The sequence below is a fragment of the Trichechus manatus genome, unplaced genomic scaffold (genome assembly GCF_000243295.1).
Source record: "Trichechus manatus latirostris isolate Lorelei unplaced genomic scaffold, TriManLat1.0 scaffold00104, whole genome shotgun sequence".
Lineage (NCBI taxonomy): Eukaryota > Metazoa > Chordata > Mammalia > Sirenia > Trichechidae > Trichechus > Trichechus manatus.
This window is the reverse complement of record NW_004444040.1, coordinates 6,455,231-6,475,973: the sequence shown is the minus strand read 5'-3', so window position 1 is coordinate 6,475,973 and position 20,743 is coordinate 6,455,231. Positions and strand designations below refer to the sequence as shown.

The following is a 20,743-nucleotide window of genomic DNA, read 5'->3' as shown; positions in this document are numbered from 1 at the left end:
AGCATGGACTCTTTTTGACCTCTCAAAGCATTTTTACCAATAGTATCTCATTTGATTCTCAACATCACCCTATGAGTATGACTAGGGCAACTACTTTTACCCCTATTAGATATATGCAGATACTCAATAAGCTGAATGATCGGGGAGTGTATTGTCAGTTTCATATACTTATTATTTACCCATTGGCATATTCTAGATATGGCATACCAACACTATATCCATCTCTTCTCCACTAAATCTGATCCCCAATTTTACTACTTACTTTTGGTAGAAAACCTATAAACCATGTTCTTTCAAGTCCTCTAAGACAATTGGTTAGATGACTCAGTCTAATGTTTCATTTATTTGCTTTGTTTCTTATTACCTTGACCAAAATGATTTTTTTTATGGTGCTTTAAGTGAAAGTTTACAGCTCAAGTTAATTTCTCATACAAAATTTTACACACATATTGTTATGTGACACTAGTTGCAATCCCTAAACTGAGACAGCACACTCTCCCTTTCCACCGTGGATTTCCCGTGTCCATCCAACCATCTCCTGTCCCTTTCTGCCTTCTCATCCTGCCTCCGGATGGAAGGTGCCCATTTGGTCTCATGTATCTACTTGAACTAAGGAGGACACTCTTCATGAGCATTATTTTATGTTTTATAGTCTAGTCTAGACTATATCTGAAGAGTAGGCTTTGGGAATGGTTTTACTTTGGGTTAACAGTGTTTGTGAGCCATGGCTTTGAGGGTTCCTCCAGTCTCAGTCACACCATTAGGTCTTGTCTTTTTACGTGAATTTGAGTTCTGCACCACACTTTTCTCCTGCTCCATTAGGGACTGTCTGTTGTGTTTCCTGTCAGGGCAGTCATTGGTGGTAGCCGGGCACCATCTAGTTCTTCTGGTCTCAGGCTGATGGAGTCTTTGGTTTATGTGGCCCTTTTGTCTCTTGGGCTAATATTTTCCTTGTGTTTTTGGTTGCCCAAAGGGATTTGAAGTAATTGCTATTTACTTGGGATACCTAGAATACACTTCTTTAAGATTTAAAAGACAATATAAATAGTAGAATATTAATTAAGAGTAATACCTTAAAAGATAAAATTAAAAACAATTAAAGAGCAAGAAAAAAAATAAAACTACTCACAATTTTCCTGCCTATTATTAGCATTTAGTTTTGGTTCATATACAAATAATTACATTTTTCACAAACATGGAATCATGCTACACATGTCGTTTTGTAGACTTTTTGTCTTTCCTTAATATATCTTGAACATCTTTCTATGTCCAAATATATATTTTTATCATATTAGTTTAATGAGTGGGTAAATTTCATTTTATATATGAGCTCCTGTTTAACCAATTCCCTAAGCCTGGATATTCAGGTTCTCAATTTTTTCACTCTTACATATAACACATCTTTGTGTATTTGACTCATTTTTATTTTCAGGATCAATTCAGAGTATGGAAAGAAATGCATATTTCTAACTTTTTTAAGATTTGATTTCATATAGACAGATTACCCTTGTAGACACCCTTACCCCTCGAACTGCAATATGAAGGCTTGGGCCAGAGGGACGTCAGGCTTACCTTGATATTGCCCTTTCTTCCTCAGCTTGCCGGTCACTGGGAACTGGCATGATGTTAAGCTCCTGGGCCACCTCCTCAATTGAAGAAGTGGCAGAGACTAGTCCCAATACACTTCGCTGGCTGCAACTCTACATCTACAGGGACCGTGAAGTCACCAAGCAGCTAGTGCGGCGGGCCGAGCGGATGGGCTACAAGGCCATATTTGTGACAGTGGATACACCTTACCTGGGCAACCGCTTCGACGACATACGTAACAGGTTCAAGCTGCCGCCACAACTCAGGTAGCTGTGGGTCTTTGATCACTGGGGCCCCTGAGCTGATTTTCTAACTCTGTTTGGTCTTGTCATGAGCCAGCTCCAAAGGTCTTCTCCAGTGACCATGGGGGAGCCCTGGGGGAATTGGATTTTCATAGAAGTATTGGTAACAAAATATGGCTGAAAGAGATCTTGTCTAGGAATGATAGAACATGGGTTCTAAAGATAGCTTTATTGCTAAATAATCACATAATCTCCAGCCAATCACACCCTTTGTATGGGTGTCAGCTACCTCAGCTGTAAAACGTAGACAAGAATTACCCATATACTTGTAAGAATGAATGCATTAAGGCCTTTAGAAAGTATGAATTGCTGTACAGATGGAAGATACTTAATTTAGCCCAGGCAGTAGTTTGTTTTATTGTGATCCTGATATCTTATTTCTTTGTCTTTTGAAATCAAAGAGTCATATTTTATTTTTATTTTTAACTGTATTTGGAATAACTGGAGCTGGGTAGTTTGAAGAAAGACAAAAGAATGTAGACTAAGAAAGCTAACTGTTTGATCCCTACCTCATCTCCCACTTCTCCTTTTCAGCAACAGTACTCTTTAATTGTGGTTAATCCTTGGATCAAGATTCATTCCTTCATTTATTCATTCACTCATCTTAATGAAAATAGTGTATCAAATCATCTAAAATTGGATTATAATGGTTATCACAACATCCAGTCTATTTATTTAGCAACAATTATTATCCCTTTCCTTGTAGTATTTTAGGTTTAGAATCATCTCTAGGCAAAGCTATAAACTCAGTAGAGTTTATTGAGAAAGCCCCCAACTTTCCTAAGCTATGGGCCTCATTTGCCTGTTGTTTTTTCCTTCCCCTGATGCTCAGCAAAATCCGCTCTTAGATTGTTCATACCAGTGTGAGACTGATATGTGAATGATAGCCTTCAAATTTTGAACAGGGATCAAAATCTTAGTTTAAATGGAAGATATTTTGACAATGGAATTCCAAAGCTTATATCAGAGATTGTGAGAACATGAGGGATGGCTTACTTGGACCCTAGACCTCATTCCACATAGACCATTGCTTACTTTACCTGTAAGTGTAACCCCTCTAAAATATTCAAAATCTAAATATACTAACTCAGAATCAAGCCTGCATTCCATGTAAGGACAAGAAGATTGTTGGAAACCAGAAATTTCATATATTTTATAGTCAGTATAAGGCATATCTCAACCACCACATATGTCCATATACAGTCTTGTATAAATGTCACATGTTAGACATGTAACTTTATTGTATATATCTACATGAGTATAAAACTATCATGCATAAACTCTTGCTGTTGAATCAGGTGTAAATTAGCTGTGTAGTGCTACCTCTATGGTACTTTTAGGCCCAATGACAGAAAATAAATGCACTCTCCTTCCAGACCTGCCAACAAACCTGCTCCACGTATCCCATACACAGGGTCACCTAAGCATCCTGTCTATATGAGAAAACAAAAATCCCTGACATATTTCTACACTTTGCCAAATTCTTAAGGGAGCAGATGATTTTATGTTTCCCTAGTTTGAAGTCTGTATTCACGTTATTTCTCTATTCTGATTATGTTATTTTTTTCTAAAATGACTAATTTCTCCCTATCCAGGCTTCTGATAGGAAACATTCCTCATTATTTCCCCTTGTCCATTTGAAAAGGAATTTGCTATTCCTCTTCTTCCTCCTCTTAGTACTACTACTATTACTAAATAATACACTTTTTTTGATTGTTGTTGTTTTTTAACTTAAGGAACATTTTCTTGCCCTGGATAACAAAAACATGTTTCACAGAGTTATCTATCTAGAGGATGGAAATGACACAGTTGCTAATTCTGGTTGGTGACTCTTGCTCGTTTGGTACCGGGGCCACTCCAAGAGGAGCGGGAAGGTTGATTTGCTTTTCCTCTTTTACTTTGCTCCTGGGCCCTTGCCCAGCTGACGTGAAGGACCATGAGACAAAGGCCCCTTTCAGCTGCTGGTGTGCACAGGAGTGACTGTGGCTCCCCAGCTTGTCACATCTCCCATCTGAAGATGATCAAATAATGAGCAGCACATCCAGGTTATGGGCAACACAGGAAACACCCCACAGTGGGGTCACCCCAGTGCCCCAGAGTGTACACTGGCATTGTTTGTCCTGGTGGACTTTAAAGCGGGCCAGCACCTTCTGGTCAGCTCCTCCACAGCCCACATCCAGCTCTCGAAGGCAGAGCTCACTGATGGGAGGCCCAGGCTTCCGCTCGAGGCCGCATACACTCAAAACACTAATCTGTTACAGCCTGATATGAAATCAGGTTTCTTTCCACAACTGACCTGACTCAGAGAAGGTGAAGCCTGGCTTTTCAGAAGTGAGGTTTGGCAGGCGAGAGAGGCAGGAAATCCAGAGGAGAATGAGTCTGTAAAGCAGTGGCTCCTTCCAGCCCTTGCTGCCTCCCTGCCTGGAGGGGGGCAGGGTCCTGATTCTTGGCATTTGGGACCAGAAAAAGTTCAGAGGTTTGATAGTTTCTGTTTGGTCTATACACAAAACACATGCGTGTGTGTACATTATAAATGGCATGGAGGTTCCTGAAACCTGAGGGAGAGTAAGGCGGGTTTCATTTATCCTGGATTGAGATTTGGCCCTTCGGGGCAGTCCCAGGGAGTTTAAGGAGAAGAAGTGGGATTTTTCAATCACTGACTAAGATCAAAGTACATCATGACATCTACCCTGTATGAAATTTTTGCAATGACATTTCTTAAGCCCTGAAGTGATTGATTAATCACAGCAGCCAGAGTAGATCACATTAAACAGTCAGAGCAAGATACTCCTCCATTCCAGGCCACCGATGGCTTCCCAGATACCCTTACAATATAAGTGGCCAGCAAGGGTTTACATGAGCGGGCCCATTACTTCTCTGACACTTGGCCCAGCACGCAGCCTTACTCACTCTTCACCAGCCGCACTGGCTTCCCTGCTGCTTTTCCAAGGCACCAAGCATGCTCAAGCCTTAGAACCTTCGCATTGGCTGTTCCTTCTGCCTATAAATTCTTTCGTCAAATCAACATGTGACTAATTTCCTCGCATCCTTTAAGTCTTGACATTAAAGATGAAGCTACATGTCTCTATATTGGGAAACCCAAATAGAAATGAAAAGTAGATACCAGGATATAGACACAATATCAGAGGGGCAGGGGTGGGGGAGAGGGAGAGGAGAGAAAGAAAAGGAGAGGGAGAAGGGAGAGAAAAGCGGGAATGAGACAGAGAGAGAGATTTGTGAAGGAGGACTTGGTGCATGACTTACTAGCCTCTAAATTTTTCATAAGGAAAACATTCACATTGATAACCGCGGTAGGCAGAATAATGGCCTCCCAAAGACGTCCATGGAGCCCTGGTGGCGTAGTGGTTAAGAGCTTGGCTGCTGACCAAAAGCTTGGCAGTTCAAATCCACCAGAAGCTCCTTAGAAAACCTGGGGAGCGGGGGTGGGGGGGTGGGGGCAGTTCTACTCTGACCTATAGGGTCGCTATGAGTCGGAACCAACTTGATGTCACCTAACAAAAACAACAACGAACATGTCCATGCTCTAATTCCTGTAATTTGTCAGTATGTTACCTTATGTGGCAAAAGGAATTTTGAAGATGTGTTTATATTAAAGACCTTAAAATTGGGAGATTATCCTGGATAATCTGGGTGGATTTAACATAATCACAAGGGTTCTTATAAAAGGAAGGCAGGAGTTTCAGGATCCGAGGAGATGCGAGTGCAGAAGCAGAGACTGTAGTGATGTGGCTCCATGAATGAGGGAATACAGGTGGCCTCTAGAAGCTGGAAAAGATAAGAAAACAAATTGTCCCCTAGAGCCTCCAGAAGGAACATAGCCTGCCAAAATCTTGAGTTTAGTCCAGTGAGACCCATTTGCGGATGTCTGACCTCCAGAACTTGTAAGAGAATAAATTTGTGTTGTTTTAAGCTACTGAATTTGTGGACATTTGTTACAGCAGTAGTGTTGTCGTTCCGTTCCGTCAAGTCGGTTCTGACTCACAGCGACCCTACATACAACAGAACGAAACACTGCCTAGTTCTGCGCTATCCCCACAACAATGAGCCTATTGTTGCGGCCACTGTGTCTCATTGAGGGTTTTATTCACTGCTATGGCCCCAAAACCTAAAGCACAAATATGTAATAGGTGTTCAGTAAGTAATTGTTGAATCAGTAAATAATAATTTATTAGGACATACAAAGTTTACCCAATGTAACATGACTAGTAAGAAGTAGGAGCCCTGGTGGCTTAGTGGTTAAGAGCTTGGCTGCTAACCAAAAGATCTGCAGTTCAAATCCACCGGCTGCTCCTTGGAAACCCTGCGGGGCAGTTCTACTCTGTCCTACACGGTCACTATGAGTCAGAATCTACTCAATGGCAACAGGGTTATGTGTTTAATAAAAAGTAGAACAAGGGTTTTAGTTCAAACCTAAACTTAGGCACTAACTTTTCTTCTAGCTTTCTGTCCAGTAACATTGAGGAAGGAATTATCCGGGCTATGTTATCAACATAAGTGTTTTACTGACCAAAGAATTTAAGGCTGGTAGCTCATGTGCGGGGTCCCTGGGTGATGCAAAAGGTTACAATGCTCGATTGCTAACCTAAAGTTGGGAGGTTCAAGTCCACTCAGAGGCACCTAGGAAGAAAAGCTCTATGATCTACTTCTGAAAGATCAGCCATTGAAAACGTTCTGGAACACACTTTCACTCTGACACACATGGAGTTGCCGTGAGTTGGAATTGACTTGACGGCAACTGGTTAGTCCATGTGACAATTCCTATACATATTATGAATCTTTCCCCGTTTCTCTCAATCTCTCTTCTCTCATATTGTGTTGATATCTTGGGATCTACTGCTTTTCATTTTATTTGTTTGTTTCACAATATAGAGAGATTTGTAGCTTTATCTTTAATGTCGCATTATCAATACTTACTACCAATAATATATATTCTCAACAGTGCTCTTCATTATTAATGTTACTATTGGTTATTCTATGATGTTTAACCTTCTTTTGTAGTTGTTACTATTTTTATGATGCTAACTTACTAAAGATACAATAATTTCTATATTAGATTAAAAAGTATATTTGAAGGCCATTCAGGGCACAATGAGTACTTTACAAAGAAGAAATTCTGTCCCTTCCCTTTAGGTAATTAAACAAATTAGGATTTTGAGAATTAAGTCCTATGTAATCGTGTTATTATTTTGATGTTGCTCCTTTCCTTCCTTACAAAATGGAATACTTTGGTTATCAGAAGTGGCTTTTAGTGTTTTTATGTATATGTCATAATCTGAATAAAAATGACATTCATGGGGATTTCTTTCGAAGTCACTGTAAAACACTCCATCGTGGGTCTCTGTCAAGATATCTGAAAACTTTTTCTTGGCTTCTGGCTTTGAACAAAGTTTTAGAGTAACAACAAGGCTTCATTGTGCCCTGAAATTTCTGTAAGGCAACATTCATTCAAGTGTTGATCTGCATTTCACCATCCAAGAATAACAACAGTTATTTATATAATTTTATCCATGTTTCTGTTTTTTCCTATCCATTTCACCCTTTCACCCCACCCCTGCTGAAACACTGTAGCTTGTTTGGGATGGGGGTGGGGGTGCTGTGCAAAGTATATACACATACAGATATTTTTCTTTTTTTTTTTCTGGTGTTGGCATGGAATAGACAGACTGGGCCTTTTTCTTATTAACAGTATTATTTAAACGTTTGGAATGTACTGGTCACTTAGTATCATTTTAAAGAAACAAACGAGGGCTTGGTAATAAAGATATGCTTATTGACCTGAATGTTAGCTTAATTCAAGTTAGGCTGACCACAGAAGACCAAGGTTTGGGATAAAATGTATAGCCCTAAGTGGTTTGAGAAAAAGAAATGCCCAAGCCTTTCAGCTAAAATCACTACCCAAACCTACGAAAACCCGTATGACTCCCGGTAGAGTTGGAATTTTCTATGATCTTTAATGGCCATCCGAGTCCATGAAATTGTTCAATAACCATTGAGAAAACTTTGCCAATGACTTGAATAGAATTACGTGGAATATGAATGTTCATGTCTTGTGATAATATATGATACCCAAGATACATGGCCAACTATTTTAGCTTAAAGTCCTTAAAATGTGAAAAAGCATTAAATGTAGTTTTGTATTAAAGGAAGTCTTATGATTGTGTGCCTATACACTTCAGATTTATGTAAAAATTTTGATAGTCATGGCTACAAGATTTTTTCTATGTTCAGTGGCAGAGCCGGTGGATGGGAAGAGAGAGCTAGAACGAAGTAAAAGATCAAAAATACATCTATCGTTTTACCCAAAGAGAAGACTGACTACCAGGACAATTTATAATGTCTAGAAAAAAGGGTGCATCCAGGTCATTGTCATTATTAAAATGCACCCCATCAGATAAATGAAGAAGCAACAGGAATCAGGGCTGTAAGCAGTTGAATCAAATTGGTGGTACCACTGTGTATCCAGATGAACATCCACCAGGTAGAGGTCAGAGGTGTAGACAGAAAGACTTAGCTCCTAGTTTGGGGAACTGCCAAGATTTTGTTAAGATATCAGGTTATTAGACCAAGAGTAAAGATTTCAGACACTGAATGAGCCAGTAGCAGTCTAAGCTGGATTAACAAAAGTATATAGTGGGGAAGTCAGCAACTCAGTGGGGTCATGTCTTAGTTTGGGTTCCCCTCGAAGCAGACCATAAGCCAGTGATTTAAGTGCAAGTAATTCATTTCGGTAGTGAAGAGAATACTAATAGAAGAGTTGGGAAGTGGGACAAGGGAGGGAAGGAAAAAAAGAGTATGTTATCAAGACAGCTAAAACTGTGGGCAACTGATGCTTAATCCTGTTGGGAAATTCTGGGAGCTCCCACAGAACACATGCTTCATAGCTAGTCTACCCAGGGGATGAGGAAACTGGAGTATTTACACATCAACATCCCTGATCCTTCCAGTCAGCTATGTGGTTAGTAAGTCAGGCTCCAGGAGCATGAAAAAGCCACAGGCAAAGAAACGAAGGTGCTGATAGCTGGAAAACTCATGCCCTGGTTAGGATTGTCTGGCAGTTTGAATCAGCAGATTAAAGGCCTCAGAGACAGCAACTAAATGGAGGCGGTGAAGGCAAGAGTTGACAGATCATCTACTGGAAAGCCCTCCCTAATTCCCCCATACCCACCATGACCACCACCATCATAATAGCAAGACAGGAAAAGGAGTCTAGAGGGCAACAGACAGAAGATGGTAACACATGTTACTGCAGTTCCAAACTCCTCTAAAATTTTGCACAAGGGCATTTGCAGGTTTCCGGAGGTCAAGTGCAATAGCCAGGATGCAACTGGGATCTGAGCAAAGACAATGAGATTAGGAGTCAAGAGATCCAGGCTAGTGCCTGAAGGCCGCCATGTGCTAGCTCCAAACTTGGGAACGTCTCGTTCTACGGTTCTGTTTTTACTTTCAATGTGAGAGGGAATCAGAAAGTAACAATGTTTCTTTCAAAAAGTTAAAGAAAACGTTGTGATAATATCGGTATATGAAGCCCTTTGTACATTATAAATCATCATGCGATTTTTCATCATTATAATTAATTTGCATTGCTGACTTAAAATAGCATCAAATCTACGTCTACATCCATAAGCTGGCTTAAAAAGGAAGAGATGTTTGAACTTAGCTACATATTTTTCCTTTAAACTGATTTATATGATCATAGCCTAACATGTAAAATAAACTTTAGGTGACCAATTAAGACGACCAGATTATCACATTTAGCCTGGAGTCCTACATCAAAACCTGGTAAATATGCATGCAACCAACCTATAGATGGTTGAGGAATGGACAGCCAATTGATTTGAATGGGGCAACCTTTCTTTTTTCATTGAACAAATTGTTATAAGGATATGTCTAACTTTCCCATAAAAAGTTTCTCATTTTATGTATTTCTTTATTTCAGAATGAAAAATTTTGAGACCAATGATTTAGCATTTTCTCCTAAGGAAAATTTTGGAGACAACAGTGGACTTGCTGCATATGTGGTTAAAGCAATAGACCCATCTATCAGCTGGAAGGACATTAAATGGCTGAGGGGACTGACGTCACTGCCAATTGTTGCAAAAGGCATTCTGAGAGGTTAGTTTTTTCTTTACTTAAGTCTGTGCTGATTTTATGATCCTATGTGGATATAGTCATGATATTTTCAAAGGAAAATAATCAATCAGGAAAAATTAACATGGAAATAAAAAGAGAAATTCAATCTCTTGACATATTGTTACTAACTCATTCACTCCCTCAGTCACTAAATATGTGCCCTTTGGGATATCATTTCAACTTTTTGGACCTCACCGTCCCCAGCAGTCAAATGATGGAATTGGGCTGTGATTTCTGAAGTTTCTTCTAGCTTCCAAAGGCAAATAAATTTATGGAATTTTTTTTTTTAAGAAAGGTTCTGTCTCTCAATTCTCCCTTCGATGTTAGTGACTAAATATTTCCTCCTTCTTAAGTAATATTCTTCAAAAGCGCTAGATTCTCATGAAATAGGAAGCTACCTTTGTCAAATATTGGGATGTCATTGTCTTAAGTCAGAGTCATCACTGAATCAGAGAGCTTGATAGAATGTCGTGACTTCATTGCTTTGGCTGAAAGCTTAAACAGTTGCTCTCAGACCAAAAAGACCTCCTAAATATGATAATATTATAACCATACCTGTTTTAACAGCCCTCTCTCTTTTTTTCCTAACTGCTCCAGCTTGCTCCCTCCCAGAACTAATGGCTAGGACTAATTTTTGAGTGTTGTGAATCCCACATCACCTTTCTGTAGAGAATAGTTGACTAGGATATTGTAATTCTCAGATATTAAGCCTTGCGTATTAAAGACTTCGCTTCTCCAGCATCCATATATATTCATATCCCACAAGCAGGAACTACTGACTATAAACAATTTTGGAGTGTAAACGCATTCACCCACAAAAATGTTTTCTTGCCTTTGAAAACATTTTTTTTTTTTTTTGGTATGGTTATATAACTGCCAAACGTGCACATGCGCACACACAGACACGTATATTTAATTTTATATTAACTAAAATGCTTGGGTGAATGGCTCTGGGATGAGAGATTCCATTAACTTATCTCTGGCTCTAACAAGGATTTAGAATCAACACTTTTTCATAGGATTTATTTGAATATGTGTGAGACACGTCTCCTATATATAAAGCACTAGGCATGTCGCCTGCTTTAACTATTTAATCTTTATGAATGCAGAAATGAAGCTCACGAAAGTTAACTAATGGACCCAATGATATGTAGCTTTTATGTAGTGGAGATGTGTTTGAATCCAGATCTGTGCTTTCAAAACCTACTGTTGTACCGTTTCCTGTTGATCATTTCTGTAGCTCAAAATTTCTGTGGATTATACTTCAACAAGTATATCCTGGTACTAAAGAAACCTTTAAACAATAGTTTCACTTACTTTTCCTGCACTGTATTGTCATTCATGAGGGTTAGTGCTACTTCCTGTAGTCATACTCAATAGTAGGTACTAAAGAGCATTAGCCTGAGGTAATGCCCCATTCATTTATTCATTCACTCATCCATTCACTCATTCCCTCACTCAGTCACTCATTCTATAAACATTTATCATGCTTACTGTGTGCTAAATTAAAAAAAAAATTAGGTCCTTGACTTAAAGGAGAGTCTCTTCTTGTAGGAGACACATATATAAACAAAGGTTTTGGGTTAATAAATGTTAAAGTTACTGAGATAGAAATCTCTGCAGTGTATGTTAGGGGCTTAAGTGGGGTATAGACAGTTCTAAGAGTGAGTTGGGAAAAATTCCATTCAGAATGGAAGATGATTCTTGAGCTTTGCCTTGATATTTGGCCAATAGACTGTACTTCAGATTGCAATACTGACAAAATAAAACAGCCATGGGTAACAATTTATAAAATGCTTAAGCTATTTTGAGGAATCTAGACTTTAAGGAGGTTGAGCAGAGAAGCGACCTCAAAAGATTAGTGTTTTAGAAAAAAAAATGGACCTAGTGGATGAAGGTGGAAAAATGATGGTCAGGGCAGACATTTAGGAAACTGCTTTTGTTGCCCAGGCAAGAAATGGTTTGGGGCTGACCTAGAGTAATGGCAGCAGGGGGAATGAGAGGAGTAATTGAATTAGAAAGTTAATGTATTTTGCAGTATCTAATCCAGGCTTATCACAGAGGTGGCCCAGGGCATCTGGCTTGCAAACACCAATGAAAAGTAAAATTTTAATCCAAGTCATAGATTGAATTGTATCCCCCAAGAATATGTGTTGGAATCCACATCCATGGATGTAATCCTGTTTGTGAATAGGGTTTTCTTTGTTATGTTCATTAGATCATACCCAAGTAGGGTTAGTTCTAAATGTAATCACTTCTGAGTTATAAGAAGAACAGACTAGACACAGAGGCACACACATGGGAAGACAGATGCCATGTGAGTATTGCCGAGGAAGGAAGGAACTCCAGGGACGACCGACAAGGAAGGAATAGATACACCAAGACTCTGATTTGGACTTTTAGTCTCTAGAATTGTGAGAAAACAAATCTCTGTTCTTTAAAAGCACCTACTTGTGATATTTCTGTACAGCAGCACTAGGTAACTAAGACATCTAGTCCCATATTTCCTTCAGTTGAAAAGGGAACAAATAAAATAATGAGGTTTTTTTTTTTTAACTGATTTTTTATTTTAGGAGTCCCAATGTATATCATTTTATACAACTTTGTCCTATAAGAGATGGTAAAAGACCATTGAATTAGACTGTATGATCATGTGTTATGTTGAAAAATGCTTTGGCTTCTCAGACTGAATTCTGTGATCTTCTTATCTAGGACTATCACCACCTTATTTTTTTTCTCATTCCAATGACTCTTCTGGCTTGTTTCTATATATCTTCCTATGTCTTGTACACAGTTGATGGCCCAAATGCTTATTGAGTAAAACCTTTTAAATAAAACTTATGATCCTATATAATCAGAGAACACACAAAAGCAAGAGAAAGCAAGATGGGGGCATTTGGCATTTGAAAGGAAATAACTTCTTTGCACATGTACAGTTTACATTATCTAGTTTTTCTGTAACTATTTGTTTCATTTATTTAACAAACAAACATCATCTCTATGACAATTGTATCAAGTAACACATACGCTCAATCAGGATATGGGGGTGTAGAAGGGAGAATGTTCTAGGAAATCCGGTTCTCAACACTTCATAGATGTTCATCCACATTCACATGGATTGACTAGGAGTCACCCATCCTCCTTCTTTTTCCTTTTACCAGAAATGTGCAGAAAGATGAAATCATGGGCAATTGGAAAGATTTAAATGGAATATCCCTTTCTTACCACCATTTCAAGAATTGCATTTTAATTAATGCAAACAGGAGAGCAAGATGTAATCTCTTGCTGTGGTTACATTCTGCCACTGAAGAGCAAACTTGAAACGTGTATTTGAAATAGGATTTGTTCTTCATGAGAATTCAGGCTAACAAATAGCCTTATGAGCAAAAAAAAAAAAAAAAAAAATAATGATTTTTAGAATATTTTTTCCTCTACAAACTAGACTGTCTCACTTCCAAGTGGCGTTTTGTCTATGAGAAACTGTTTTCTAATTAGCTCTTTTCCCATATAACTTTATTCAAGACAGTCTCATAGAAGATTCACTTAATGTTCTTGAAACTCTTGTAAGCCAGCACAAAGTTTTAGGTCAAAAACGTCAATGACTTGAGGGTAAATCTTGAACACTTACATTTCAGTTTGATACTTTAAACTAAATATGGAAAGAGTGTATTAATAATATAGCAAACAGTGCTATTGCCTATAGACTACTGTATTCATCAATCAATCAACATATTAACTGGTAAATTAACAAACACTGAATACTACATTAAAAACCCCTTGCCGTCGAATCAATTCCAACTCATAGCGACCCTATAGGACAGAGTAGAACCACCCCATAGGGTTTCCAAGGAGTGGCTGGTGGATTAGAACGTTTTGGTTAGCAGCTGAGCTCTTAACCACTGTGCCACCAGGGCTCCCAAGTAGCAGATATGGGACTCAAATCTAGGCAGTCCAACTTCTGAGTTCAAGCTTAATTAGAAAATTAGAATTAAAAAAAAAATTAGGTCCTTGACTTAAAAGAGAGTCTCTTCCTGTAGGAGACACATATAGAAACAAAGGTTTTGGGTTAATAAATGTTAAAGTTAATAAATGTTAGTCACTGTCTGGAAGTGTGACAAAGGTGGAGAATGAGAAGGGAGATACTAAAAGCAAGGAAATTAATTGAAGGTCTGTTTGTGAAGCTATTGGACCAGCTAGCAATCCTGTCCCCCTCTGTCACCTCATGTGAAAGAATGGGCCTGTTTTCAGTTACTTCTTAATAAGGAAGTAGACTGATTCTCTTTACAGAAATACAGGGATGGCTGGTAAACTCTGTGGGTGCTAGCTGTCATTTACAATATGACAGGATGCTGTCCTCATTCTGGCATTGAGGGAGTTCTTGGTCCAATAGCCTCTCAGTTGACATTCCCTACCTTGTCCCACATGGAGCTCCAAGACAGAATTTCCACTCTGAATAGGAAATGATTTACAAAACAGTCCAGAAGCCTATAGCAACTCCCTAAACCTTTCTTTCTTAAATAGAAACAGAAAATTTAGCATTACAAGGCATACCAGAAACATCAAAACATAAAAGACCAAGATCAATGTACAGAAAAGCTGGCCCCAGAGGAAACATAAAACAAGAACGAGAACTTGAAAAAAATCCCAAATGATACTCACAAAAGTTGAAAATACGTTATACCTAAATAAGAAGAGTATGCCATGAAAAGCAAATCAGAGTATTAAAAAAAGAGCTCCCAAAGATTAAAACTACGATTTCTGAAATTAAAAATAAATTGATTAAATGATTGGGCAATAGAGTTAATGACATTTCCCAAAATGTAAAATAACAGCAACGACAACATGACAAAGAGAAAGAAAATTTGATTAAATAAATGAGAGACACGAGGGCTTCTTTAAAATGTCCAAGAGCCAACTGACAGGAGTTTTGGAGAGAAAAATCAAAAGACAGAGTCAAGGAGGAAAGTATTAAAGACAAATTTCCAAATGCTGAAGACACAAGTCATTAGATTGAAAACAGAGACCATAATCAATTACATATCTTATGAAATTTCAGAACATGGTATAAAGAAAGAAAACAAACATAGGGACGGGTTACTCACAGAAGGAGAATCAAACTGCATCAGTCCTCTTATCAATAACAGTTGCTACTAAAAAACAATGGAGTAATGTTTTTTTCAAGGTTCTGAAAAGGAAAAATTATTTTTCAACCTAGAATACTATACACAGTCCAACTGTCATTCAAATGCAAGAGCAGATATTTAAGTGTGCTATAAATTTACCTCTCATGAATTGTTTTTAAAGGAAGTTACAAAGCGATTACCACAAAAAATGAGAATATAAACCAAATGAGGACATAACCAGCAGTGGATTCAACCAGATTGAGTAAAGAGAAATCTCAGGATGAAGACAGACAGTAGGCCTTGAGAGTAACTAGAGCAGAATAGAGCAGGAAGGCTTCAGGGGCTTTTCTCCAGGGAGAAAATAGGTGATCTGAATAGTTTACATAGAATAACTGAAACTTTGGAAAATGCTGAGGATATTCTAAAATCCTCATTTAAAAAAAAAAACAAACAGTAGTTCAGGAAAAGAAATTTATGTAATAAAACATGTATCCAAATATAAAATAATACTAAAATGCATAATATTAAACAATTCATGGGATGGTAAAAAAAAAAAAAACACAACAAAAACAAAAAAAGACATTACTTCATCTTGAGGCTAGAGCTTTTCTCCTGAGTGCCTCAGAAATTACCAGGGATAGCTCACATGATGTAATACATGCTTGAATTAAAACAGAGAACCAAAGACCTTCTCATAGAAACAGTCAATTTTATGCTTAATATAAAATAAATGTGGAAAATAAATCATATCTTGAGTATATAACAAACTATATAATGCAACAAAGGCTTGCAAGTTAATAGATGACGTACAAAACCAAAACCAAGCCCATTGCCGTCGAGTTGATTCGACTTATAGCGACCCAACAGGAGAGAGTAGAACCTCCCCAGAGGTTTCCAAGGAGCGCCTGGTGGGTTTGAACTGCCGACCTTTTGGTTAGCAGCTATAGCACTTAACCACTGTGCCACCAGGGTTTCCAATGACATACAAAGTAGTTGGTAAATGCTGCCCATAATTAATATATAGATCAGATCAAATTCCAGGCAATTCATATATCAGGTGACCTTTCATGTTATTTTATTGCATTTTAGAGTTTGTCAGAGCATTCCTAAAAGGTAGAGTTTCCTATAATAATAATAATAATAAGTACATATATGGATGTAACATTTTCATATACCTACAATTTTGTAAGAAAAGTATTACCAGATTCAGTCTTTAGAAAATGGGAATATATAACATCTAGTATTCACTGAAACACAGTTTGAAAAATGATGTTTTAGCATAAGATTTTAAAACTATCGTATCAAATTACGTATTCTACAAGGTATCTTTTATTATTCCTAATCAAGTCTGCCCTTGATGTCCATTGCTGAATTTATAGGAATTTACAATGTTCTGTATTCATCTGTATAAATTTCCAAAATCTGATCTTCACAACAACCTTGGACCAACTAGTTTTACTTAATTTTGCCTTTTGAGTGTTTGCAAGGTTTGTTAATGGGAGTACGCAGAAAAAATAGTATAAAATATAAAATATTTCTTAAAATATGTGGTAGTTGATTCAAGAGCTTGCTTATCCATTTTAAAACTGAACTTTCAGAAATCAATATATTTTGAAGTATGACTAGAGATGTAGCATATAGCTTTACTATTACATTTTTATGTATTTCAAAGTGCAGAAGGCATTTAATTATAGAGCCATATAACTTAAAATAATTATTGAAACTATAACTTTGTATTAAGTAATATTTTTGAAATAGGGTTATTACACTAAAAATGCTTGTCACTTATATATTCTTTCATGCTATCCAAATTGTAAAGGAGTAATTCTGCTAAATGCTAAATTGCAATGATCTTATTAATAAAAGAGTACTTTGCAGGAATACTTCTTTTTGAGGATCAACAAATTTTAACTACTTATCAATTTACTATCTATTGATAATTTTATTTCATAATTAAATTGTTAAAAGTGCTAATCTTTCTTCAGCCAAGAAAACTACCTTTGATGTTCCAGATCTACCGTTGGGTGCATTTCTGTGCAAAAGGTGCTAAGGATGGTACATGTGCATGTGTGTGTGTGGGGCGAGGGGTTCAGTCTTACCTTGACTGGGATGCTGAGACCTCTAAACCTAAGCCTTATGTTGAATTGCAGTTTCTATATGATTTTTCTTGCTCTTTCCAGGTGATGATGCCAAGGAGGCAGTTAAACAAGGTGTAGATGGGATCTTGGTGTCGAATCATGGGGCTCGACAACTTGATGGGGTACCTGCCACTGTGAGTTTCAGTAAATGCTGGGATTTCTGTGTGAAGTTTCCATTTCCAGTCACAGTTTGGACTGTCTCTATGTCTGCCTCTTCTGTGTGTAGATTTTTGTAAGATCCCTGAAAGCAAAATGTCTATGACTATTCCTTTCATCACCCATGGTACATATAGCGACCACTTATTTTTTCAGCCTCTGAGGTTTATTGGGAAGCTGCTTTCCCACCGACAGTGCCTGCTGCTGTAAGTCAGGAGCCTTTATGACTGTTTGAAACTGAAGAAATGGGCAGGTGCCACAAATTACTGTTTTTACAGTGTATTGTATGAGGTGATGCTGAATTGATTTTTTTTTTTTAGGCAAAATATGGATTTTGAAAAAAAATTTTAAGTGGTACACATATGCACCTTTGGGCTCCAGGATAGAATTAGGGGTACATATATGTATCACTATACTTTGAGGCTGTGGGAGGGGATAAGAAAAATATTCATACTATCTGCCAAAAATTAAGACATACTCAATGATTCAGCATGCTTCCATTAATTAAAACATGTGGTATCAACAAAAAAATTAGAAGCAGAAAATAATTGGGTATTGAAAGGGATATATGAGGTCCTGAGGTCTTGGATTTTAAGCTTAATGGCACACAACTAGCTAAACTAGCTAATTAATCAGTCCAATACATTTATTTGTTAAGTTATAAAAGTCCCTATTATATAATAACATATTTGTGGACATGGATTATTCTCATATTCATAGATTGTTGTTGTTAGTTGCCGTTCAGTTGGTTCTAACTCATAATGACCTCATGTATTACAGAAAGAAACATTGCCCAGTTCTCTGCCATCCTTATGATTATTGGTATGTATGAGTCCATCATTATAGCTATAAATCATAGGTACACTAATAGTTATACCCTAAATTGGAGAAAGAAAGAAAGGACTAAGCTGTGAGTGTCCAAAGATGAGGAGTTTGTCATGGATTGAGTTGTGTCCCCCAAAAATATCTGTCAGCTTGGCTGGGTCATGATTCCCAGTAGTGTATGTTTGTGTAATCTGATGTGATTTCCTTAGGTGTTGTAAACTCTATCACTATGATGAAGTTATATGTGATCTCCTTATGTGTTGTAGATCCTATCACTGTGATGATGTTATGTTGATGAGGTTGACAAGATTAGATAGTGTCTTAATGCAATCTCTTTTGAGATATAAAAGAGAGAAGCGAGCAGAGACACATGGGAACCTCATACCACCAAGAAAGCAGTGCTGGGAGTGGAGGGCGTCCTTTGGACCTGAGTTCCTGTGCTGAGATGCTCCCAGACCAAAGGAAGTCTGATACATCACAAGGACTTTCCTCCAGAGATGACAGAGAGAGAAAGCTTTTTCCTGGAGCTGATGCCCTGAATTTGGACTTGTAGCCTACTGGACTGTGAGAGAATAAACTTCCCTTTGTTAAAGCCATCCACTTGTGGTATTTCTGTTAGAGCAGCACTAGATGACTGAGACAGAGTTCATGGTCAATTTTGGAATTACAAAAGGATTCAGTGAAGTATGATCTCATCAGCACAATTGTGACAGGAAAACAGGAGGAGGGAATGAAAGCTTCAGAGAGAGGGTTGGTGAGTGAAAGGAGAGAGAAATTATATGCCCCAGGTAAGGGGAGGCAAGATGAAAATAGGCTACTGTAGTTGAGAACTACCTTGGATGCATATTAGAATCACCTTGGGGACTTTCAATTATCCCAATGCCCAGACTGCACCCCAGATCAGTTCATTAGAATCTCTGGGGTAGGGGAGACACAGGCGTCTGGCATAATTTTAAGGTCTCAAAGTGACTCCAATGTGGAGCCATGGTTTTAAAACACTGTAAATGTCATGGTAAGCAAATCAGATGTGAGAATCTAGATATACAAGTGTATCTTAGTATTAAACTGGCCTGAAAGATTTGGGGACTGAATTAGAACTGTAAGGGAGAGCAATTAGCTCCAACAGTCAAAAGTCAAAGAGAGAGGGGTTCCGGCAAAATGGCGCTCTAGGCAGAAGCACCATGCCGTCCCTCCACAGCAAAGATCTGAAAAACTAAGCCGAACAGAGAATACAACAATCCTGAAACTCTAAAACATCAAATGAAGAGATAAAGAACTCAGACAAACACCAAATGGAGTGAGAAAACTGACAGAGAATGGAGAGCGAAGAGAGATTCATGCAGAGGTTCCCTACCAGCTAATGCAGCGCGGATCCGCCATCTTGGACTCCTATCGGAGACCAGCAAACAGGGGGTACGAGAAAGCAGCCTCACGGAGCATCCAGCGGGAGACAAAACAACCGGTAATTTGTGATACACACTTTCCCACCCCCCACACTTCTTCACCCTGACTCGGCCTACTCTGCTTTCCGTGGCCACAATCTCTTCACTGGGAAACACCGGCTCCTTGGATTCCACCCACCCGAATGGGCTGGCTCTCTGAGTGCCATTTGTTGGCTGCTGGTGTTGCTTTTTTCCCCTTCTTTTGATTTCTTCCTTACCTCTCACCACCTCCCCCTCCTTTTGCTCAAATACCTGGCTCCGTGCACCATCTTTGCTTCTTCCTGAGGGGCTGCAGAGCACCAGTAATTTGTGATATATGCTTTCCCACTCCCTACCCTTCTTCACCCACACTCAGCCCCTTCTGCTTCCCGTGGACACAGTCTCTTGTCCGAGAAACACCAGCCCACACTAGCTGGTTCTCTGAGTTCCATTTGTTGGCTGCTAGTGTTGCTTTTTTTTATGCTTCTTTTGATTTCTTCCTTACCTCTTGCCACCTCCCCCTCCTTTCGCTCAAATACCTGGCTCTGTGCGCCATCTGTGCTTCTTCCTGAGGGGCTGTGGATCTCCGTTCGAGTGTGGAGCTGCTGCCCGGTCTGGGCTAACACGCTGGTGGGATCCCGGGGCTTTTGTTCGTTTGTTTGTTTTGAATTGTTTGTTTGTTTTCTTGAGTTAGGAACACTTTCTGGCCAGGCAGTGGGTTGTGGCAAGGAGACGTCCCACCTGGCTTGCACAGACGCACAGAGGGATCCCTGAGAGCATTTCTTTTTTCATTGGTTTTTTTTTTTTTCTGTTTTTTTGGGGTCCTTTCTAGTTTTTTTTTTAATTTGTTTTGTTTTCTTTTCCCTCTTTTTCCCTTTTTGTCTTTCTTCATTGCTCAGTTTCTCGTCTCTCTATATCTTCCTTCTCTTTCTGTTCCCTGAATACCTGGTGTTGTATACCTCTACACCTTCTAGCCAGGCTGTACTGCAACACCTGAGAGCAACTTCCCCAGACATCATAGCTCCATTGGTGGGATCCCT

The 20,743-nt window shown here is 38.6% G+C and overlaps 1 protein-coding gene across 1 annotated transcript in view; it reads left to right on the top strand.

Annotated features, from left to right (window-relative positions):
• The window catches only part of HAO1 (hydroxyacid oxidase 1), a 76,699-nt gene that overhangs the window by 28,682 nt on the left and 27,274 nt on the right, over nucleotides 1-20,743 (top strand). The window contains exons 3-5 of the mRNA XM_004383052.1: nucleotides 1,598-1,853; nucleotides 9,847-10,022; nucleotides 17,344-17,435. Of these exons, the coding sequence (XP_004383109.1) occupies nucleotides 1,598-1,853; nucleotides 9,847-10,022; nucleotides 17,344-17,435 (524 nt within the window). The remainder of the gene's footprint in view (nucleotides 1-1,597; nucleotides 1,854-9,846; nucleotides 10,023-17,343; nucleotides 17,436-20,743) is intronic.